The 24,575-nt window shown below is 43.2% G+C and overlaps 2 protein-coding genes across 2 annotated transcripts; both read right to left on the bottom strand.

Moving 5' to 3' along the window:
* Positions 1 to 13,221: 13,221 nt before the first annotated feature.
* Positions 13,222 to 17,634, bottom strand: LOC134453005 (uncharacterized). The gene is made up of 6 exons (XM_063203739.1): positions 17,204 to 17,634; positions 16,083 to 16,130; positions 15,824 to 15,882; positions 15,280 to 15,415; positions 14,873 to 15,052; positions 13,222 to 14,539 (listed from the first exon to the last, which is right to left on the bottom strand). Exons 1-5 carry the CDS (start codon positions 17,558 to 17,560, stop codon positions 15,023 to 15,025), a joined length of 630 nt encoding a protein of 209 aa, XP_063059809.1. The 5' UTR covers positions 17,561 to 17,634; the 3' UTR covers positions 13,222 to 14,539; positions 14,873 to 15,022.
* A 2,670-nt stretch (positions 17,635 to 20,304) lies between these two features.
* On the bottom strand, positions 20,305 to 22,825 carry LOC134452252 (cytochrome c oxidase subunit 8B, mitochondrial). The gene is made up of 2 exons (XM_063202611.1): positions 22,651 to 22,825; positions 20,305 to 20,712 (listed from the first exon to the last, which is right to left on the bottom strand). Exons 1-2 carry the CDS (start codon positions 22,768 to 22,770, stop codon positions 20,617 to 20,619), a joined length of 216 nt encoding a protein of 71 aa, XP_063058681.1. The 5' UTR covers positions 22,771 to 22,825; the 3' UTR covers positions 20,305 to 20,616.
* Between the last annotated feature and the right edge of the window lie 1,750 nt (positions 22,826 to 24,575).

Below are 24,575 nucleotides of genomic sequence, written 5' to 3'. Positions count from 1 at the left end.
TCAAACATAAGGTGTATGTTTACATGAATATAATTCACATAAATGTTTTTATTATTATTATTATTATTATTATTATTATTATTATTATTATTATTGACTTTTTTCAATCAGTAATCCTGACAAATGCAAAGAGGGACCTTTGACTTGTACTGAAGGGTAAAGGGTAGGGTGCATGCATGTCTTCTTTATCTCATGTCGTCTTTATCCAGACCAAACCCCACGCTGTTCCACTGCCCACCCCCTTCCCTCCCTCCCTCCCCTCCTCCAGGGCAACCATGCGGGGAGCACTGACAAAGGCCAGCCTGGGTGTGTGTGTTTGTGGGTGGGTTTGTGTGTACGCGTGTGTGCAAACGTGTGTACGTGTGTGTGCGAGAGCGTGTGTATGCGTGAGTGCATGTGTGTATGAGTACGTGTATATGTGCCTGCGTGGGTGAGTGCATACATGCATGTACGTATAGGTGAGCGTGTGTGCGCGCGGGCATGCGTGTGTGTGTGCGTGCGTGCGTACTGTACTGTATATGTGGCCGACAGTGTGAGCAGGGAAACATTGAAGGGTGCGCTCGGGTGTGTATATGTGTGTATGCGTATGTGTATGTCTATGGAATGAACGGATGGCTGTGAGGATGGTGGTGCTACTGCTGCTGCTAGCGTGAAGGGTTTCGCGTGTGGCCCACCGTTTGAGCCGTCCTTTTCCCTTTTAAACTTAAACTTCACCCCCCCCCCCCCCCACAAACACACACACCAACCAACCCACTCACTCAAAAAGAAGGAAAGAAGCTTCTGGACTTGTCGGTATACTTTCATCCCAGCCCGAAGGGATTTGGTCAACGTGTGTGTGTGTGTGTGTGTGTGTGTGTGTGTGTGTGTGTGTGTGTGTGTGTGTGTGTGTGTGTGTGTGTGTGTGTGTGTGCGTGTGTGTGCGTGCGTGTGTGTGCGTGCGTGCGAATGTGTGTGAGGCTAAGGGGTTAAGCAAAGGCCAAGGAAGTTGGATTTGTCAGAAGACGATGGTGCATGGTAATTCACAGAAAAAAAGGGAGTGTCATTGCATTCCACCAACTCACCTCATCCTTCAGTGGACACGACCCCCCCCCATGCTTCCATGATCCATGTTGTGGCTGACGTGAAGTAGGGAACCAAACAGAGTCTCAGGAGATTTCTGACATGCATGCCAACACTCAAACTGACAAGTCGCACAGCCAGCCACCCACCCACACACGCCCAAAGATTCACCCGAAAAAAATCACACAAATCAGATCCGCGCCCAAAAAAACATGCATGCATGCACACAACACACACATAGCCTACATAATACACATACCCTTCATGCTCAGAACACGTCTGCTCACACACTTGCATCAGAGTGTGCTTACTTGCCACAGACCTTGTCCACTCTCCCACAGACAACGCGAAACAGAGACACAGAAACAGAAATTTCGTGCTCACAATCAAGAGGACTCAGCAAATTCGTTTTGAGGGGTCAAGAACGCCAGAATATGCTGCCTTTATCTTTAGCCTTGTCTGACGATGATTTCTAGAAGAAACACTCGTAACAGTGTTTAAAAACTGTGATTTAATGACTTGCCTATGTTTGTCTTCTTGAGTTCTCACCGAATGATACAGTTCATTTATTATTATTATTATTATTATTATTATTATTATTATTATTATTATTATTATTATTATTTGCTTTGGCTGTGTGCACTTATTCATGTGGATTTTCTTTTTTTCTATAAACTCCAAGCAACCTCACGTTTACTTTCATTGGTAGATGAAATTGGCCAAAACTGACAGTCGTCATGCCATTTCGTCTTTCACAAACCTTTTTGAGTCATATGGCCTCCAGCTACGAGAGAGAAAAAATATATACGCCATTATCCAGCCTCCTGTGTGGAAAAAGACAAATATGAATAAAGATGAACTATTTCAGTGACAAAAAAGTGTAATAAAAGCCTACGTTGGCATATTTTCAGTTATTTGCTGTGAGAGGAGGGACCTGATGTTGTCCAGACAACAATCAGAGAACGTCAGTTAAACCAAGTAAATAAAAAAAATAAACAAGGTCATGTGTTTAGAAGAAAAGCCGCCATTTTGAAAAAAAAAACTAGAACTTCAATAGAGTACCGTATTGTGACAATACAGTGGCATACAGGCATACCTTAGTCTAGAAAGGGTATATTCACTGACAGCTCAATCCCCCCACCCCCCCCACCCCCCCCCCCCCCCCCCCCCCCCACACATTGCATTCAGACTATTATTTGTATATTTGCAAAATGCAAGAAAGAAAGACTGTGCTTCTCTAGTTAGTTTTAATGTGACCTCAAACTGCGCACCCCCCCAACCCCCATCCCCCCCCCACTGCCCCCCTCCCCGCCCTTCCCCGCCCTTCCCCGCCCAACCGCATCTAGAGTGTTTGACAGAAATGCCCTGCCAGTTTCTTTTAAACTGTTTCTTTTTTGATCCCCCCCTCCCCCCTCCCCTACGCTAGAAATCTTTCAACACCCCCACACCCGACACCCCACATTCCCCTCTCTCCACTTCTCCACTTTCTGCATGTCCTTGTGGTCAAGGTTAGATGGATGCATGGTAAAAGGAGCATACATTTATTTTCCAGTCAGTGAAAGTGTGTTTCATTTAACATTCAGCAATAAAAAAAAGAATCCACCTGCCCCCAACCCCCCTAATCGCACTCTATTGTCCATTCTTGGAATATGCTAGAGAAAAAAAAGAAGAAGAAAATGCAAGATTGTCATAGATTGTAAAATAAAAAAGACGAAAATGAAAAAAGTACCCATCTGTTCCCATGGAAGAAAAATAAATCTTTATTCGTTTAATTTTACACCAATGTGGTCATATCTGTGCAAAGCAAGGAGGATATGCTGTGTGTTTAACTACGTATACTTCCAGTCAGATGGGCTTTAGAGAGACTGGAACACTGCTAGAGTCCATGTAGGAAAGGAGACGAAAGGAGAGGAGATTGAGAGAAGAGGCCGTTTGTGTGTAAATTGTCTGACCCGGCCACTGTGAAACGGTCAAGTCTGCAAATGTTGGAAGAAATGCGATCAATCACCACGGTTACCGAGGCAGGATGGGGAAAAAAAACTCCATCTGGCTCAAGTGTTGCAGGCTTAAATGTCAGATTGACCACACCAGCACTGTCCACAAGTGAGTACTACTGCTGGACCTCTGTCTGCTCCCAAAGAGAGGCCAGTGAGATCGTTTGCAGTGTCTGACCATTGCATTTGAAGTCAAATAAGACTCATTTCCAAACTATTATGCAACACCTTTTTTTCTTTCTTTCTCACTCTCTCCGCTCTCTCTTCCTGTGCATGTGTGCACTTGTGCTCCTTTGAGTGTGCGTGCGTGTGTGTGTGTGTGCGTGCGAGTGCGTGCATGTGCGTATGTGGGCGCGCATGCGTGCGTGTGTTTGTGTGTGTGTTTGCGATTTCCGCCCTTTCGGGAAATGGAAATGTACGTTTATGTGATCAAATGGATCTGTTTTGAAACACCTAATTACAGTACAATAGCTTGGAACATGGCATTGAGTAATGATTAGCAACAGTTACACAATGTCTCCCTCCATACCTGAGTGTCTGTGTTGGCGAGAGAGAGAGAGAAAGAGAGAGAGAGAGAAAGAGAGAAATTGATGTGTCCACAGGAGGTCATTCCAGGGTGTATTGCGGGTAGGGGTGGGGGCAGGGCCGCTGACAGCTTTTGCCGGGCCCAGGACAAAGTCATCTGAAAGGGCCCCCCTACTTAATAAATACAATGTACTGAAGACCCAACTCTGGGCCCCCTCTCTCCCTGGGCCTGGGACAACTGACCCCTTTGCGCCCCCGTCGGCTTCCTTGGGTGGGGGTGTGAGTTTTAAAGGCCGCCAAAGGGAGTTGTTAGGCCTCTTCACACATCCAGGCGTAGCAGCTGTGTGCGCCGGAGTCTCGGTGTCAGGCAATATCCCCCTGACCCGCCAGACGTTTCCAAGGCATTCATCTGGGCCCCATCAGCATCAGACACATGTCTTTTTTCCCCCCTCCTCGTGACCCTGATCAACTAGCACTTTTTTATGGGTTTTGTTCTTGCTGGTCAATGCTGACATGCTTAAACCTGAAACATATGCTTCACAATGTTTTAGTTTAGTTGCCAAACGAAGAAGAAGAAAAAAAAAAGAAAAGAAAAAAAGCTTGAACCAACCAGTCTATGACAGCTCTCCTACTTAACATAGATGGTGTGCATGCATCAACCTGCATGGGGTGAATTAGTCAGATACCTCAGGAGAGGTCTTTTCCATTTTGAACCTAGCCATGCAAACGTGCAGTGTGGAGTGCCCCCACTGTTCCATAGAGTGAAACTTAGTAATAGTCATGTTCAGTGTGGAAAGTGCTCCTAGGAGTGTGTGTGTGTGTGTGTGTGTGTGTGTGTGTGTGTGTGTGTGTGTGTGTGTGTGTGTGTGTGTGTGTGTGAGAGTGTGAGAGAGAGTGTGTGTGTATGTGTGTGTGTGGTTTTTTCTTTTCCCGGGTTATGTATGCAAAAATTGTCACTGTTTTGGAGATGGACTTGCTGAAACTGAAACACAGTTGGCCCAGTTCTGGTGCAAAAGGAGTACTAACTATCGGATGTCTCCGACACACACAAAAAAGCTTGTTTTCCATTTTTTAATCTGCATTAAAAAAGAACGATTTAATACAACCTCCACTTCGTAGGGGCTGTCTCCTTCTTTCGCAAACTCACAACAGGAACAAATGATGAGTAATATTATGCTGAATGTGAGCACAATGCCGCAGGGAACACATTTCTCAGCAAAAAAACACCAGTATTTGCATGTTGTTGATTGCAAAAAGAAAATGTTCCTAGTAATCTCTTGCCACACATGACTTGATACAAATACCCAATGCATTCCTCTTGTGACAATACACTCTCAGTCACATGTAATTACATGCAGAACTCTAAGTTATTCATACTGACCTACCACAGTATGTAAAAAAGTGTTTTTGAAGCCCTTAACAGCTGGCCTGAGTGGTATCTGTCTTCAGCCGCTGTCTTGATTGTGAAAATAGCACATGTGAATGTTTTGAGATGTGAAAATACTAATAGTCGTTTGAGCCGCCCTTCCAAAAAAGTGAGGGATAAGGATTCAAATTCTCCTGGAGGACTCGCACTTCAAAATCTGCCTTTCCTTCAGTTGGGAATTCATCAATTCACATCAATTTGAACATTTGATTCACGCTCCGTTTGCAAGGTCTCACACATTTTCATCACATACTTTCTGTCTTTTTGCTGATCTAGAGGCAGTGGTGGAACAATTGTACACTGTGCCACAGGGTAAAATCCCCCCCCCCCCACACACACACACACACACACACACAATACAGCCTGCCAAAGCCATAATAAAGCCCCCCACCACCAATAAGGGAGGGCCCTGAGCCCAGGAGCTAATGGCCTTTTTGCTCCCCCTGTATTGCTCCGCCCCTGATAGAGGGGTGTGTGGGTGGGGGTGCACGTGAAGGTGAGGGCTTGTTTCCCTTCAAAGAAGAAGAATCAAACTCACACTGCGGTGCATGCCCTGTTACAAGGCACTCTCGCCTGAGGCCATGCAAGCCAAGGCTGTGTGATAAGATCTATAGTGTATCTGTCTTTCACCCGTCACGAGTGCAACATTGTAGCAAACGTGTTCAAAGTGAGGATCAATCTGGGATCTATGATGATGGAGGACCCCAGGACACGCAACACATGCTGTTTGATTTGGAGGCTTTTATGTGCGCTCTGTAGGTCTGACTTTTTACAGAACATGGGATGCATTTCTCGAAAGCATAGTTGTTAGCCTGTTAGCAGCTTGGGTAGTTACCACTATGAAATTGTATTGCAAACAACAAAGTAGCTAACATAGTAAGCAACTATCGTTTCGAGAAATGCGCCCCTGCACAGACGAAAGTGGGAAACATTTGCACGACTAATGTAAACAATACCGTGAGTGCTGTGTCGAATCAATTCCTCCAGCAAAACCAGGCTTGTCCTCCATGGATCATCACCCTTCAAAGGGGGCTATATAATCACATGTTGTGCATAAGTAAAATAAAACACTAATAAAAAAACACATTGTTTCGCAAGCTTCGGGGAAGACAAATCGATGTGTGCATTTGGGCTCATGCAGAGTGGGCCATGCAATAGCACCCAGAGAGACGTGTAAGGCTATGCAGATGTGCGTCTTAGCTGAAGGATGGATTTATGGGGAGCGCAAAAACAAAACAACTCTTGTCAAAATGCATTTCCATTTTTATTACACGGCATTTTGCAGATGCTCTAACCTGAAGTGACTTTTGATGAGGACGGAGCAAAAGCTGGAGCCAGATTCTTGTATTATTCTTTTCATAGAGGACACAACACACTTGCATGCATGTGCATGTTTGACATTTATATCAGTGACTCCGGGCTCAGGGGAGGGAGGGACTGCATACTACTGACACTCACTTAGGAGCAGCTATTCAGGTGAGGCGAAGTTGTTTTCATGCTGGAGCATCTAAAACATAAAATGGTGGCCCTGCCGTGGCTCAAATGGTTGGGAGCGCTGTACTGTCGCGCCAAGGTCGTTTCTCTCTCTCCCACTCGCTTCCTGTCACCATCTCACACTGTCCTATCAAATAAAAGGTATAAAACCAAACATTAAAAAAACTATTGAAAAACAAAAATGCTACCAATCATGGCAGGTGATACTCACAGGGTTTGTCGACCTCCACGCTAATTTCTCAATCGACACGACCCACTACAAACCACAACAGAGAGCACACTGGCCCAGAGACTACAATACTTTGGTACATTTCGGACTTCTTGCTCCACATGATGTTTCCCTCTCATGGAGAATATTACACCTCATGGTAGGGATGCTTGTGTTGAAACAACAAAGGGCGAGGAGTGAGTGCAGTGCAGTGCAGTGCAGTGCAGTGCAGTGCAGTGCAGTGCAGTGCAGTGCAGTGCTTCAAAGCGAGGCATTGGTTGGCCATGCGCTTGATGGGCCCACATAACAGCGTGCAAACCAGGTGTGACCGTGAGACGGGAGACGGCTACCAGCCCTTCACTTGAGAGCTTTCACACAGCAGCAGCGGGCTGTAACTGAGCAACACTGCCATTAACAACAAGCCCATCAGCCCTGAAAAACACATGGGGCATGCGTTTGAACTGCACACCCTCCCTCGTTAGGGAAAAATCACCTTGCCACACAGGTAGAAGATGTGTAGCTTCTCGGGGAAGAGGTGACAGCCCCACCAGCTGCCTCCATGCAACAATGCAAAGCCATGATCAAAGAGAGGCCACCACCTCTTGGAAATGGCTACGTCCATCCACCACCAAGACCTCCACCTAGAAGTACCTACCACCCAGACCTGCAACCCAAACCATTTTTTGGATGTACATTTTATATTATATTACATTACACTTAGCTGACATTTTTATCCAAAGTGACTAAGTTATTTACAGGGTATTGGTTACAGTCCATGGAGCAATGTGAGGTGCATTGCTCCAGGACACTTCAGCCATGGTGTAGGAAGAGGTAAGGGTGGGATTTGAACCTGCAACCCTTTGGTATCTGTCAACTGATTAACATCATTCTCTTTGTTTGATTTAACCTTTATAGTTTGTTCACAATTAGTTTGTTCACAATTTAATGAACAATCTACAAAGTATGAGTAACAAAATAGTGCATACTAGTACAATAGCACAACACTTGATAATAATTAGGCTTCTTACTTAGACTACTAATCCTCTTCGTCCCGGCTGGGACAAGGCCCATAATAACAGTTAGTCAATAACTAAGGAGGTGGTTATGATGTATTACTACTACCCAAACCCTTACAAAGCCTTGTTGTGCAACCGCAGTGGCCACAGCCACACCACATGACATCCGTATGCACTAGGGCTGTTTGCCCATGCTTTTGTGTGGGGCGCGTCCACACCGGATGAGTAGTTAGAAGCTGTCATGACCCGCATCGATCTAGGAAAGCAGGCAGGCAGGCAGGCAGGCAGACAGAACACCTTCACACCCGTGCTCCGTGCCTGCTCAGTCCTGCTCTGTCTCTCTTTCTCTATTTCCCTCCCTCCCTCTCTCTCTCTCTCTCTCTCTCTCTCTCTCTCTCCTGGGCCCCAAAGATGCTTCATCAGCCTCGTACATCAGTGTGCTACATGATATTGTGACGGAGAGGAGCAATCACTCTCTCTCTCTGGCCCATGACAGATGTTGGGCCAACCAGGGGGCTCGGCGGACAGCTCTGCTGGCGTGCAAGTGTGTGCGTGTCTGATAGGTGCTGTCAAAACTATGAGCAAGTCTGTCACCGTGGAACATGAGCGGCACATTCTGTTACAGCAGAGGTTTGTCTTGTGGTCATCTGTTCTTGTCAGGAATCCTGAGCACATGGGGATGGGGTGGGGTGGGGTGGGGTAGCGGTTGGTGCTTTCTTTGGCAGTCATAGTGAAGGTGTAAAGTACGTGTGTGCCACTAGATGGCTCAAATGTAAAACTCGAGAGATACTACAGTAGTTGCAGGATGAATTCACAACACTTGTAACGCAACAAAAAATATCAATAGAGACAGAAATGATGATAATAATAATAATCCGAATAAAATACAGAAAAGCACCATTTGAGAAGTAAAAACTTTTGAACACATTCATAGTTGTTGAATGGATCATAACTGAATGTGGGAAAAAAAAACTTGTTGCATAAAAGATATCTTGGCAACTTGCCACTGGACAAATATGATGCAGCAATTCTTAATTGCCCTTTCCATGAGCAATGATGTCAAGTGAATAAGAACAACAAAAAGAAGGCAAAAAAAAATCTGTTGGAAACCGTCGTCTCCTACTTAAGTTTTTATTGAGCACTTGATCTGATGAGAGGCTGTTCTAATTCTAAACTGCCTGGTCAGATCCTCAGTTTGGATGCGATGGATCTAATTTATACTGCACTTAGCTACAGGATTGTACAGGTAGGCTAGCTGTTAATACCTGCTGGGCCTGTCGCACCTCCTCCGGTGCCCATATTATTAGCATTTTTTAATTACTAATAATGATAATGTGCTTAAAGGCGCACTTTGTGATATTTTATTTTATTACATATTTCATGATATTTTCTTTCCAAGATTCATGCTGCCATTCACAAGTGTTACCTTTTCCCCAAAAATACTTACCACCACCATCAAATTCATTATGACCTGGAAAAGCGCACTTTTCATACATGAAACTGTGGATCTTCTCCATGTCTGCCATTTTGAATTTCCTGAATATTTTTCAGACATTTTTCGCTGCAAAACATACTGTAAATATTAATAATTTAGTAAATATTCATGAAAAAATCTAACTTGGCAATAGGCAGCACAGTTTCAATATCCAGCATAGCTGGAACCTAGTCTGTCTAGCCACCATTACATCCTACACAGTGCATATTTAAGGAAAAGTTTCTTCTTCATGATCTTAGTCTTCAGTAAATGCTTCGATATGGATGTTCTGACCTCTGACACTCTGCTCTTTCATTGTAACTGCTCGACTCAGCACTCTCTTACTGACTGCACTAACATGGTCTGACAGACATTGAAGATGTTGATTGAAATTGGATGTTTGATTTGCCGACTCCTCCTAATTGTATGTTGATCTTAGAATAGACACGGCGTATGAGTGACTACAGGTGCCATCTCTCACCAGTGAATGTATTAAATGCGTAATTATAGAACCCCCTGGCCTCACAGTCATACTTCACCTTGGCACTTGTTTGAAGTGGTAAAGCTGTGAATAGAAGAGCCCTTTGGCTTAGGTTCAGGTCTGCCAACAGAAGGACAAACAGGTCAGTTGCCCTGGGCCCAAGGGAAAGTAGGGCTCAGAATTGGGACCCCATTACATTCTATGTATTAGGTGGGTGGGGGGGCCCTTTCAGATGTTTTTGTTCCGGCCAAAAGCCAGCGGCCCTGCTTAGGTTTCTACACGAAAGGGGGAGCTTATATAAGATGTTTACAAGGTTACCTCTGCTTTACTGAGTTAAAATAGACCTACATATGCTACGGAACTTGTCTTGGATCACTTTACTGCTTGTCTTATTAATATAAATGGGATTGTTTCTATCCGTAAATGTAACACTTTGGAAAAAACATTGGCAAAATGGAAGGAAGTTGTAGTGCTCTGATGTCAAATTGAAATATATTCCCAAGACTTTGGAAGTCTACAAATCAATCATGCACCACTTAGGCCTATCTTCACCCAGACAAACCCAGGTGACGAGCATTGGAATGCAGACCTATGATTAAACAAATTGCCTTTGAGGAATTCTGACACTGTCTCGCCAAAAAAGGGAAAAGGCTAAGAAATGTTACATCTCGGTTACTTTGCTGACTAACACCTCAACTTGTCATGACTGCGGGGAGTGGTAATCTTGAAATGCCTATAGGCCTACATGCAGGGCAGTCGTTAGGCCTATTTTAGGGGGCTTTAGCCCCCCCCTACATTAGTATTAGCCCCCCCTTTAACGATTTTGCACAAAAAAAAAAAACATTTTTTGTTTGTTACATTTTTCCAAAAACAAATGCAGTAAAGCACTGAATACGAACCACCAAGAAGGCAAGTTACTCTGAATACAAGTTCATAGTTGCTTATTTATAGTTCAATGCCACTTATATCCTACTGCACAGCAATAAAAGCAGGGTGCACAGCAATATGTTATGTGGGGGGGGGGACAGGTAGAGGATTGTGCTTTGTGACTAACACCTCAAGAAAAGTGTAATTACTTACACGGATGAAATCTTCAGACCCAAAGTACCAATTTTCACTCACAATACCCGTGTAATAAATCAATTTGACATTGTCAATCAATTTGAAATTATAGTTGAGCATTAATACTGTATTTGTCTTAACAGTTTGAAAACACACATGAACGGATTAAAATAGCTACTAATGGAGTAAAAATGACCTAATATCTGCCGGGGATGCATAGTTTTCCAAGTAAGGAACCTGTTTGAATGAATGACTTCCTGACCACTGCTTCTCCTGGAGACGCACAGTTAGTAACTCTTTAAAGTTCCTAGTCCTTGTGTAAATTATGCCCTTGGTATTTTTATCTAATCATTTTAACTTCCGTATATAATATTTATCAGTTGAAACATTTTGAAATGTTTTGTTTAGCTTACATATAAGGAATATTCATTAAGATGTGAATAATAAAAAAAATCACTGTATCTAGTGTTCAAAAATCGGTATGGTGCTCTTAAAAGAATTGTTCAAGAAGACGCTTTTGCACACCTCTGTAGGTGGGCAGGTGCGTGGGATATTATCTCAGTGGGGCTGTCATTCAAGTGTAAAGAAATCCTTCACACTGTCCATTCCACCAACAAACTTTAATACAACATGAAGAAGGTCGGATGACCGAAACAATGTATTAAAGTTTGTTGGTGGAATGGACAGTGTGCGGAATTTCTTTGCTCTTAAAATAATTAATTCATAGACAAAACCTTAGCAGGTGAGCTGAAAAAATGTCGGCTCGTGCATTTTCTTCCTCTGGGGCTAAGCCCCCCCTGTCTCTCAAACCTAGTGACAGGCCTGCCTACATGGATATTTCAGGATTTACACAATATAAAATAGGCCTACCTAGGCTTATAGTTTTTTTTTTTTTTTTACAATTGTGGTCCAAATGATTCTTACTTGAATAAAATAATGGCCATTGGTGGTTAGGCCTACAGGCCCAAAAGATAGGCCTACATGGTGCGTAAAATAGTTGCTTATGAAAAATAGCATATGGGCTTAAGTGTAGGCTAGGCTACATGCATTTCCATTCGACAAGCTTTACTATTGTGAGCAGACTGCGAAATATTCACCGAGAAAATGCGACACTTCTCACAGCCAGTCCCACATGCTCTCTCGAGTCTCAGTTTTAAATTGCGATGGTCAGGTGGTGTGTCCAAATGGGAAGCCGTTATGAATTATGTTGGGATGCCGCGGGGACGTGGAAATGTTTCACTTGTATACGCGCCATCAGTAACGAAACATCCCGCCCACAACCGTATCACGCGCCAGTCGTAAAGTGTTCACGGAAAAAATGTGGGAAATTCTGGGTGAAATTCTGGGGGAAATTCTAGGCAGAATGTACAAGGACGTGGTGAATTCACGATATTGCCCGTGTTTCGTGGTTGATTTACGGTTTCAGTCTCGTGGTTGATTTACGATATGTTATTATTTTCCAGGGAAACGTTTCACTAAACATTCCAATGATATACTGTCAACATATTATGTGAGAAAGAGAGATAAAGAACACGTTTTTATCACATACTGTCAACATATTATGTGAGAAAGAGAGATAAAGAACACGTTTTTATCACAATATGTCTTTTAATTTTTCTTCCCGCATCTCGCACATTGTACTGTTACGACTCCTGTTGCTATAAACAAATTTCGCATAGCAACGAATCACGTCGTCAAAACGCTTTTCAACATCACGTTGACATTGATTAAACATCGGGCTTCTTTCCAGGACACCCGGACAAATAGTAATAATAATAATAATAAAAAACCTTATGGCACCGTTGTTCACTTGGTAAGACATGATATAGTTAGAAATGTCTTAAACAATGTAAAACCGCAGCATCATATAGGCCTATTACCGACTTTTAAAAGTGTCAACCACGGGCTATAGCCTATGCAGGATTTTTTTTGCAAGGAGATCAGCTTAGAAATAGCTATTGATGATAAGAAATGTGTGAAATACTTTTGAATAGCAAAAGCTGTTTGTTTATTGGAGAGAAAAAAACGAATCATTGTTCATTACATTAGGCTACTCCCATGTCCAAGGTTTAGGAGTGACCACACTATTTATTTACCAAATACCTGCCTGCCTGTCTATGCCCAGCTTGCAAAAAAATAATTCAAAGGCCATGAGAAAACATGGATTTATTTAGCAGCAAGGTGGTCAGCTTAGATATAGCTGATATTGATGAGAAATGTTTGAGATACTTTTGAATAGCAGTAGGCTAGGCTGTTTACTGGAGAGAGAAAAAGATTTCTTGTTCAAATACTCCCATGTCTGTCTAGTTTCGAAGTGGCCACACTATTTACTTACATTTACCTGGCCTTTTAAGATGCTCAGCTTCCAACAATTAATTCAAAGGCCATCAGACAACTTGGAAAAGTAAGCCTACTATTCATAACCAGTGTTTCTTTGTACAAGTAGACTATATATTGTTGAAAGAATTGAATCAGACAGGAATGAAATGTAACAATTTATTTTTAAGCTTGCATTCAAAACAGTCACCTCACATTCATAGTGGAATAGCAGTAGAACAGCACTCAACTACCACAGTTAGAGCAGCACTCATTTGTCTGATGTGTAGATAGCTGTGGAATTAAAGTTTCTACCAATCTACAACATAACAGACATTGCAATGCATTACACACACTATCAAATGCACACCCACAAAACTGTACACAGGCAGATGGAATACATGATATACATGCAACATATCCGTAAAGAGATGCAGATTATTGCCTACAGCTGAATGCATAAAGACACTAAAAGGACAAAAAACAGTCAAGTGTACTTGGTCAAAAACTTATGGAACAGGGTTAGCATAAAAGTTTGAAATGTGTTTGAACAATGTCTCCAATTTGCAGTTAAACTAAACATAAAAATAAGACACTGACAAAAATCTCTCACAGACACACAAAGCGGAGTAAACTAATTCTTTCTCTGCCACATTCACTCACACAAGCAGTGAAAAATACAGACTGATTCATACAATAAATAGATTAACAGACACACACACACACACACGCAGACACACACACACACTGTGCAATAAGAAGATTAACATACTAATTGACAAAAAATGCACAAACGCACACATGAGCGCAGCGCGCTTGCACACAAACACAGCAGCAGGAGTACAATCAGTGGTTATGCAGGTGATGTGAAGCAGCGCAGATGACGTATACAAGGTGCAATGACTAAAATCTAAGTGGCATGGTGAAAGAAGAGTTGGGATGGTGTCCTTGAATTATTAATGTGGTTTTCTTCAGTGCGTTGAAAAATCTGATTGCTTGTGGAAAGAAGCTGTTTCCCTGTGTGCTTGTGCGTCACCGCATGCTGTGGTAGCGCTTCCCTGATGGTAGAAGGGAGAACAGTCAGTGTGGTGGGTGAGGTGTGTCTTTGATGATGTTCATTGCCCTCTTGGAACAATGTGACGTGTACAGGTCCTGAATGGCTGGTAGGGGTGATCTTATGATCTTTTCTGCCGTCCTCAACACCCTCTGTAGCGCCTTGTAGTCTTCAGCTAGGTGGCTGCTGGCTGCTGATGAGGATGCTCTCAAAGGCACCCCTGTAGAAAGTGGCGAGTGCAGATGTGGGGAGGTCGGCTCTTCTCATCCTTCGCAGGAAGTGGAGTAGTGTCTGCACCTTTTGGATATGGTGGAGTCACGTTGTGCAGTTGGCTGAGGAGGAGAGGCACAGTGGTTGGTGCTGGGTTGATCAGGTTCAGATCCAAAGTTGCTGGTGTCGTCAGCGCTCCCTCTGAAAACTGTCTCTGTGTCTGTAAAAAAAGAGGCATGTTAATGCTGGGAATGAGACAAAAACAACAACCCCTTATCTCCCTAGAGAAAAACATGAGCATGTAGGCCTACATATGCTTGTGCAAAAGCCCACACACACAGCTACTGTCTTACAGCACACACACAGACAGACAGTTTGGCGTGCGCACACACAGATTGACAGTTTGGCGCGCGCGCACGCGCGCACACACAAACACACACACACACACACACACACACACACACACAGAGAATATGGTATGGCGCGCGCGCGCACACACACACACACACCCCTTTGCCTGGGGTCAAGTGTGTCTTTTAGAGGTTGGCCTTACCTGCACATGTGTGAAGAGCAGGAAGATGCGAGGTTGAGGATGGACAGGCAGGACACAAGGTTGTCCTCGTGAGGCATGGAGCCGCCCTGGTCCTGATGCTGGTTGTCCATCACCATCATCATGTGGCTCATCAGACCCATTATGGGCACATCAATGCTGAACAGAAACGACTGCTTTCATCTGCACGCATGCATTCAGACACACACACAAAAGAGAGATACATAGAATATACCAAATCAAAATCACATCCATCATGACCTGGTGCTCTCGTTCTCTCTCTCTCTCTCATTCTCGTTCTCATTCTCCCTCTTCCTCTTCCTCTCCCTCTCTCTCTCTCTCTCTCTCACACACACTCCTCTTCCCCAACCTTTGCCTTAAAAGAATGGATTTTTTTTTAAGTGCCTTACCTGCACATGTGTGAAGGGCAAGAAGGCAGGTTGAGGATGGAGCTGCCAGCCAGGGGGTCCGGAGCTGTCCTGGTCCATCACCATCATGTAGATCATCAACCCAATTACGACTCTGAGAAGGAAGAATCTCTTACACCTGTGTGCACACATTCGCGCGCATACATGCACACACACACACACACACACACACACAACAGGAAAGATTAGGTTATATGGCACATTCAAAATCAGCCCCATCACTTTAATGACAAACACAAGACACGTCTGTCCTGTACTGGGGTCACCACTGTGCACCTGTGGCCTACTGTACATCCTGTCTGTCTGTGTGCACCCCTAACTAAAGACAGACACACACTACCACTCTCTTGGCTGTATGACAGACACACACACGCACATGCCTTTCCATCTTTTGCCTTAAGTCAATGGTGTGCTTTTTTTGCAAGATATGCAAAACACAGCAGCACAGGAAGAAATGACTGTATGAAATATGTGTTGGTCCAGTGTAGGACAAAGCACCCAGTTTTAGGTTCAGTGATTTACTTACCACTGTGTGCAAAATGTTAGTGGTGACATCAACCCTCCTTCTGAAAACTGCCTCTGTATCTGTCAGAAAAAAATAATAATGTTAAATGACACCATAGGATACCCTTAACCAAAGGCAGACAGACATACACTGCCACTGTCTTGGTTCTATGACACACACACACACACACACACACACACACACACACACACACACACACACAGAATTCCATCTTTTGCCTTGAGTCAATGTTTTTTTTTTTTTTTGCAATTGGCCTTACCTTCTGCTCGAGAGGCATGGTGCTGTCTTGGTCCTGATGCTGATTGGTCTTCACCATAGAAAATAGAAAAGATCAAAAGGTGTGACTTGACAGATTCCACACACACACACACACACACACACACACACACACACACACAAGCGCGCACACTCACACACACACACACGCGAGAGATACAGGGTTTATGATACATAAAAAGCCCACCTACATACTGAACATAGTTGTCTGCAATTTCCATGTCTACCTCCATCACTCTGGCCACCATATTCCCAAGCCTGTTAAGATATTTGTCTGTGTACCTCCAGACTCTGTGTTGGGGCCACCACTGTGCAAATGTGGCCTACTGTACACCCTCTGTTTGTTTTTGTGTGCACTATTGAAGCTTTGAATATCATTGCATCTGTATGATGATTACACAGGCTGCTATTCTATTCACCTTGTCATGGAGAAACACTAATGACAGTTCAGTTCACACAGACATGCACAACACACCACAGGAAGAAATCGTTGTTTACAACATACGTATTGGCCCAGTGTGTAACTTGTATGGGGTAAATACAACATATTTCATGATCGTATCGTGGTAAAACAAGCAATCAAACCTCCGACTGTCATCATAACAGTCTTAGAATATTTCAAACGAGTAGCAAACCTAGCTAGCCCCTCGTAGTGATTAATAAGAGGTATTTGCTTAATGGCTTCGTGACGAACATCATCAATAATGTAAAGCAAGCAATCACAACATCTGCGTATCGTTGCAAAGACTTGTCAACACGTTTAGCTTTACAAAGATTTGTTAAAACGAGTGGAAGCAAGCCCTTAGTGTAATTGCCATTGCCTTCGTGTAGCTTTCAAAAGAAGAAATGTTCAACACCCTTGTCATGTTAACATCTTACCTACACGTTGTCTGCCCATAACTTAGTACTGTACAGTGTGACAAATAAACACAACGTCTGAAATAAACAGAAAATTACGAAGTGAGTTCCGTTAGCTTGAAGCTAAAATATTAGCCAGATGAGCTAGTTGGTTGTCCCGAGGTGGTTAAATGTTTGCTCTCCGACTGAAAGTCAAGTTGTAAAGCAAACGAGATGTATATTTAAGCATTTACATCGAAAGCTTACCGTCAATTGAGTGATAGCTGCAGTAAAATCCATCCAGTACTTTTGAAAAGTCCCGCTTGTGTTGTCGTTTCGTCGGCCCGTAACTGACGCGGAGTGCCACTGAAATCTCTGTCGCAACTCGAAACGCGATTGGTCAAATCTCTGTAGCTGCCTGGCAAATCTCTGTCGCAAAACGAACAGTGATTGGTCAATTCTCTGTAGCTCAAACTCGACTGACAGGCTGCAGGCCCCACTGTACCCTGTACAAGGCGGATGAGAATTCCGGTGCATATCACAAAAGCTGCCGTTCCCTGGTTCTGGTTCTGTCGCGGCCGTCCCCGCCCCTGTGCAAAAATGCCAACGCAAATGCCAACGCATGCATATCGTAAATCAACCACGTAGTTTTCAATGCATATCGTAAATCAACCACGAGGCTGAAACCGTAAATCAACCACGAAACACGGGCAATATCGTGAATTCACCACGTCCTTGTACATTCTGCCTAGAATTTCCCCCAGAATTTCCCCCAGAATTTCCCACATTTTTTCCGTGAACACTTTACGACTGGCGCGAGATAGGGCTCCCGCCCAAGAAGGGCGGACCGTTTCACTTCATCTTAAGGCCTCGCACATGAGGTTGTATAGGGCCGTGGGTCATAAATAAACTGGGAAATACCAGGAATAGTGCTACATGTGAAAACTCATTATTCGCCACAGAAAATAAATCTTAAGCTCGTTGAAATGTAGACCTGAATAAAAAAAACTTTGGTGCGTCTCGCATCACATCATTTTCACGCTGGAGATGGAACGCTTCTTCTGCCAGAAGAGAAAATACAGCACATGCGCACCCTCAGCAGGTGGCCAGCCACTGCCCCGAAACTAGTTTCCAAGCCAGGTTAGATTTTACCTTAAATCGCCGGGGTCAGCTCTATGTTCCGGCACAGCCCATTGGTCACACAGCCCAGATGGTCCCAGCTTATTCCTGCTGCTCCATGTTCCCACAGTTTTACGAAATTATTCAAATATAAGCCCTATGCTCTACAACTCCATGTTCCCACATTTCCAAGTAGGCTAAACCAAGAGAACCAATAGGCCTAAAAAATGTTTAAAATCTAAGTGATGTGGGACCAATGGGCTGTGGGAACATAGACACGCTCCCAAATCGCCTCGTGTCCATAGCTGAATTGGAAGAGGTTTTTGACGGCATCTGTCCATCTGAAATCTATACACAAAAACTGAATCAGCAAGTAGGTGGTGAATGTTCAATATTTCAGATGACGAGCAAAATGGTCAAATCCGATATCGAGAGAAGAGTTGAACCCGTTGACCTTGCTTGCTGTGCCTGTGCGTAAAACTGTGCAAGTCGAGAACGTGGTTGAACTTGACAAGTAGTCTAGGCCTAGCCTACATTAGGCTGAGCAGCAAATATGCATATTTTCGCCTACTGCTGTTAATGTGGAAATAAATAGTGGACACTTCTCGATTCTCAGGATGTTAGGTCCATTCCATTGGCCAATAGCTTATAGGCCTACATATAACCAATACGTATAGGGCCTAACCAATAGGCTTAGCCATAGCTGTAGAACCCTAGGCTATAGGCTAGATGTTAATGAAACGACACATAGCCTAGGCCTATTTAACCCATAGTATTAGTGGAGGTACTGTCTGACAGAAAACAAAATCTAAAGTAGGCCCAATATCCTATATTCCGAGGGATTCCGAAAATACGCTATACTAGGCCTACTCAACGTTGCGCTCATGGTGCAGTGACCTACTGCACACGAGTGCCCCCTCCTGTTGGCCTTATGATGGGTGCACTTGCACAAGAGCCCCAACTATAGGCCAACTGTTTATTTGCAAGCACTGGGCCCAGTGGCCCATCAAATTCATTCGCTTGTCATTTACACTTCAGCAGAGGCCTTTTTTTTGTTTTAGGTCTAACCTTTATTTTCAAATTCTAAATAGATTAAGAGGATCCTGAAAATCAAAGCAGACCTACTGACAAACGCCATTAAATACAGTAGGCCTACATCCCATGTTCACTACAAAAGTTTATGGAGCACAGCATTTCAATGTATTAAATAAAATTGATGTGGATAACAGGGTTGCTAAGTTTTTAATGACAGGACAGGAGTAACATTAATGACAAGGCCTACTCTTTAGGCCCCAAAGGTGAAGGGAATCATTATGGATTGGAAGGTTAGAATAGGGAATGTGGTAGGGTGCCTTCAGCCAAGGTTGAAGTGCCAAAATTGAAGTGCCAAAATTGTAACCCCCGCATCGATCCAGGGGACAGAAACTAATAGACTGTACCTAAAACGCTTAGATTAATTATGCACCAAAGTACGCCCAAAGTATTACACTGACTCGAGTGAAGAACGCCAAACAAGCACAGTCCAATTTTGTCCCAGAAGTGAGTTTGTATAGAGAACGATGCTACAATGACAATCCAAAAACTGTTCCCAAATCACAAGGCTCTACTTGGTCATCTTAGATTATAATGTAACCATTTCCACCATTTCAAAACAGCTCACACATCTGTAACTCGAGTTGTGTGTGATACTACTCACGTTAAAACACCAAGGCGATCTAAAACAAACAAAGAAAAATGTTAAAAGATTACCTCACACCAATGAGAAGGTACAGACATGAGATGAGAGCTTGGGGTCCGTACCCACCTTTCCCTGAATACACCAATTCATTATGGTGAGCCTATACACTAGTTTCTCAACTTGGGCCGTACAGCCCCCCTGAGGGCGTTGGCGAGCTCTAGGGGGGTGTTGAGAAGGATACAGCTGAGAGGGGGCAGTGCTTATTGTGGGGGGATTTGGTCCATTTAATTTTTTAATACTAAGGGGGGGTTGTTGTCACTCTTGTGGTAATGTCAGGGGGCGTTGGGAGGCTTGTGATGAGGCCACAGGGGCGTTTCTTTAAAAAAAAAAAAAAAGGTCGAGAAACACTGCTGTACACTTTTGAAATTTCAATTTCAGAATTTCTATTTTAGTCACTCACTAGCAGTGGTAAGAACAACATGCAGTAGGCCTACATCAGCAAATTGTTTTGTGCCACAAAAGTGTATGGTACAGAAAACATTTCCACCATGAAAGAAAAACTGTCAAATGCTTAAATGTTTCAATACAGTTTTATTGGTACTGTAACAGGCTCCCCTAGAGGAGGAACTAAAACTGATAAAATTGCAATAAAAGTCATTTTGCTGGAATTTTTCTTCACTGTTTTGAAGACTGGAGTGACGTTTGTAAACTGTTTGAAGGTGGAGGTAGATATAGTCCAAATTGATCCACAATGACAGCAGAGGTTGATGGGTTTGGTGGTCCCGAAAGAGGCTGTAAAATAAAGAAAGTTAAATAAACGTGGTGCGCATCCGCTGGATGTGATCAGATCAGCGTTGCGCGCCGAGGGTCTCCCATTAGTCCATTAGTCCTTCTTCTTGTAGCTCTCCAGGTTAGCCAGGATCCATCCGGAGGGTCCCAGGATAGCCAGGGAGAACATCACCAGGCCAACCACAGTCTCCTGCACGACAACACACAAGCACAAGGTGATGAGTTCACATCCAAAGTGTTTTCTGGCCTTGTCGTCTTGCATTCAGAGACTGCCTTCACCATTAAGTTATATACCGGTACTGCGCATCAAACAGTTCTATGGAATGACCACAACCTCTTTGTGTTTTACTACTCAACTGCATCAAGTATTGGCCATTTCTTTTTCATTGCCATTTCAGCATGTCAATCGACATCTCAATTGCTTGGGATAGTCACAGAATTTCCAGCAATCATAGAATACCAACACAGATCCCCGTGTTTAAGGGTGCAAATCCATGAAAATCTTTTGAAACAAGCCTCCTAGATATAGATGGCCAAGTAGAAGGCTTGAGACAAGGGCATAGCACACTACAGCTTAGCCACTGTACAGGAGCGCAGGACAGTAGGTTTGACCCTCAATGAAGCCAGGAGAAACAACTACCGTATGTGGCAATTCTGCACAGCATTTCACTCACTGCACTGCAGTATCGCCAACGCAATGGAGTCGGCTTGAAAAGTGGGTAGAAGGTGCCCAAGTGTGTTTTCTGTCGTACTGATTTTGTAGACAAAGTGAAACACTCAACCTTCCCAACCCTGATTGCTTTGTATTGGCAAGCACGGCGCATGCGATTAAAGGTTAGTTCTACTCGATACAGTCCACCTCATAGAAAGTATACGACTAGAGTTTGTGCTCCAAGGAGCCTACTTTATGAGCCCGGGTTGCATTTTCACTTGTCCATAACCAGTGCCCCTTGACATACACAAAGAGGGATACGCATTTACATAAGTCAACGTTTAAAATGCGAGGTGTTTTTAATCGTTAGTTTTAGTGTTTCGTTTTTGGTGTTGTCCACGTCTTTGATTAGCCGCAAACTGGTTTTCTTGTACAGCGTTGCATCACCAGTGATATATACTTCCTGACAGGCTCGTTAGCACGTTTCGTGAGGTAAAATTACAACCTGGACGCTAGTAGATGAGGGCGAATTCAAGTCAGGAGTGTCCGATAGTTTACTTGCTTTGGTCCAAATAAAACGAGGTAGTTTAGGTGTGAATACGCCCTAAGATTCTTCCTGTATTACAACGATTCCCAGATTGACGCTCCCAACTCAGGACGCTCCCATTTCATCTCGCTCCCACTAGCCAGACTATCGGTACCACCGCCATATGACGGAGCCAGTTATCTTGTTGATGTTAGTTTTTTGTTTCTAACCCTAACCTTAACCCTAACCCTAACCCTAACCCTAACCCTAACCCTAAATTGCTTGTATGTGGCAGTATATGATAATACGTGAAATATAATCGGGTGGGACCGCACGTCCGGGAGTGATAGAAACACCTGGGACCGCACGTCCGGGAGCGATCTCAGTTGGGAGTCTCCATCCCCTTACCATTACAACTCAGGGGTGCACTTTACGACATCATAGTTGCTAACTATGTTAGCCAACTGGCTAGCAAATACGCTTTGAGAGACACAACTCTGAGCATTTAGTGTTACAATGAAGATGTTACCCTGCATACTATGCTTTAAACCAAACAAGGTGATACAGATATATATATAAATACCATCAGTCAATCGAAGGTTACGCTTACATCACAGAAAATCACTTGAGCCGTATCAGATCACCGTATGACATAGCTATGGAATGACCTTGTCTCATGTTAACAAAACGGCAATGGCTATCGACAGGACAAATCCAAAATTTATCATTTTCACGTGATCACTAATTACTATAGTAGATCATGAGCTTTGGTCTTTGCTGTCGTATGCTTTTGCACAGGTAAATCATTGCTCATTTCAAAATACCAGAGCCATTTCACTGACTCCGGTAACCCCATATGATTAGCACGCTACTACACACACAGGCCATTAGCACAAGAAGCTAATGAAATGCCGTGTACATTTCAAAGTCACTTTTAAGAGGAAACGTACCGCAGGGCCCAGGGGCTCTTTCGCTGGATGGTTGGAAAGATTTGCTCTTTGAGTCATGGTTACATCGCGCAAAGCAGGCGCAGAACGAACCCTGCAAAGTCCTCTTATAATCGCCGACATTTTCGTGTAGCCGACAGCGACGTCTTCAAATGTGTTGTGGAAGTTGCCAGTCCGGCGGAGGAAGGACAAATGCGATTCTGATGAATTGTGGGTAAAAGGAGGATTGTGGGTGTTGTAGTTAACGCATAGGATAGTTATGTAGGCCTCTGTTTTTATCATAATGCAACATAATTAACACTAACCAACTGGAGATATCCAGCAAAATATTGGTTTTGAAGGCTACATTATTATTATTATTATTATTATTATTATTATTATTATTATTATTATTATTATTATTATTATTATTATTATACAACAGCAGCAACAACAATACTACGAGGTTAATATAGTCTAAATAACATCAACAACAATATTATTATTTATTATTATTATTATTATTATTATTATTATTATTATTATTATTTAAAGGTATGGTATGTAATATTTTTTAGTAGTTTATTTCCAGAGTTCTAGCGACTCACTCACAATTATTACCCCAATTAGGGCAGTCATGGGTAAGCACTTAGGGCATCCCGACCCGCCAGGTTGGTGGGAGGAGTAATTAACCAGTGATCTCCCCCATCCTCCTCTGAGGTACCCTGAGGCTCCTGAGCATGGTACTGTTCCACCGCACTCCCTTGAGGCGCCATTGGGGACTGCCCCCTTGCACGTGTGAGGCATAAATGCAATTTCATTGTATGCAGTGTGCAGTGAACACTTTTCTGTTGTGGAGTGCTGTGTTACAATGACAATGGGAGTTGGAGTTTCCCAATTGGGCTTTCACTTCACAATCAAATCCCATGGGGAAATGACATTTTTCATACATACACAGATGGATCTTCTCCATGCCTGCCATTTCCATTTTGAATTTCCATTTTTAGACATTTTTATGTATGAAAATTATATCACTAATAGATTTGTGATGGTCGTGGATTAAGGTGGAACCCATTAATCTGGAGGGAGTCAGGTCAACACTGGCCACAATCGAGGCCTACTAAACCTGTATTTACTATTCTATGAAATATTGGGCAAATGAATGGCACCAGGACCTCACGTAGGACTAAGTAATGCATAAACATAGGATAGCTTAAATTATTTATTATGGAACTTTTACAGAGCTTCACTATCATGCTCTGGGCATCATCAAATGTACTGGTCCAACCCAGAGCCAGTGGTCTAAGGATATTGAGCACAGTTGTTGTTGTTGTTGGTTTGAATCCTTAGACACTATCCTTCAGGTTTGCATTAGTTGTGTCCTCTGTGGGTTGTTGTTCTTGTTCTCATTCTTGTTCTTCTTCTTCTGATTATTATTATGATTATCATTATTATCATTGTTAAACTAAAACAGACTATTGGAGTAGTAGTAGGCTATTACAACTCCAACAACAGATTCCCTTACAGAACCATTACAGGAGCTTCCAGTTGCCTTACTAGGCAAGTATATTATATTGGTGCATTATTGTCACATGCTTGTTATCTTGAAGAATTTTTAGATTGTCACGTCAACGTGGCCCACAGAACATTGACAAATTACAAAAAGCAAAAAAAAAAACTTTTAAGAAGGCCATTTTATGTCGGGCAAAGGGGAAGGTGCTTTAGCACCACCTCGTCCGTCTCTGTGCAAGCCTAGTATGTGCCAGTATGTATGTGTCCGATGTCCTTCAGTCTCGATACAGACTTAAATCACTCTGAACAGCTATACAAGATGAACTTAAGCCTACAATTACATCCTGATGCAATGGTTCCAGGATAGGCTATCATAATTTCAGGAACCTAAAGTTGTTACGTGATGACAAAGAAGCATCATGGGAGATATTAGGAAC

Source organism: Engraulis encrasicolus, chromosome 7, assembly GCF_034702125.1.
Source record: "Engraulis encrasicolus isolate BLACKSEA-1 chromosome 7, IST_EnEncr_1.0, whole genome shotgun sequence".
Classification (NCBI taxonomy): Eukaryota; Metazoa; Chordata; class Actinopteri; order Clupeiformes; family Engraulidae; genus Engraulis; species Engraulis encrasicolus.
Note: the sequence above shows the minus strand (reverse complement) of the source record. Positions and strands in the feature narration are given on the sequence as shown.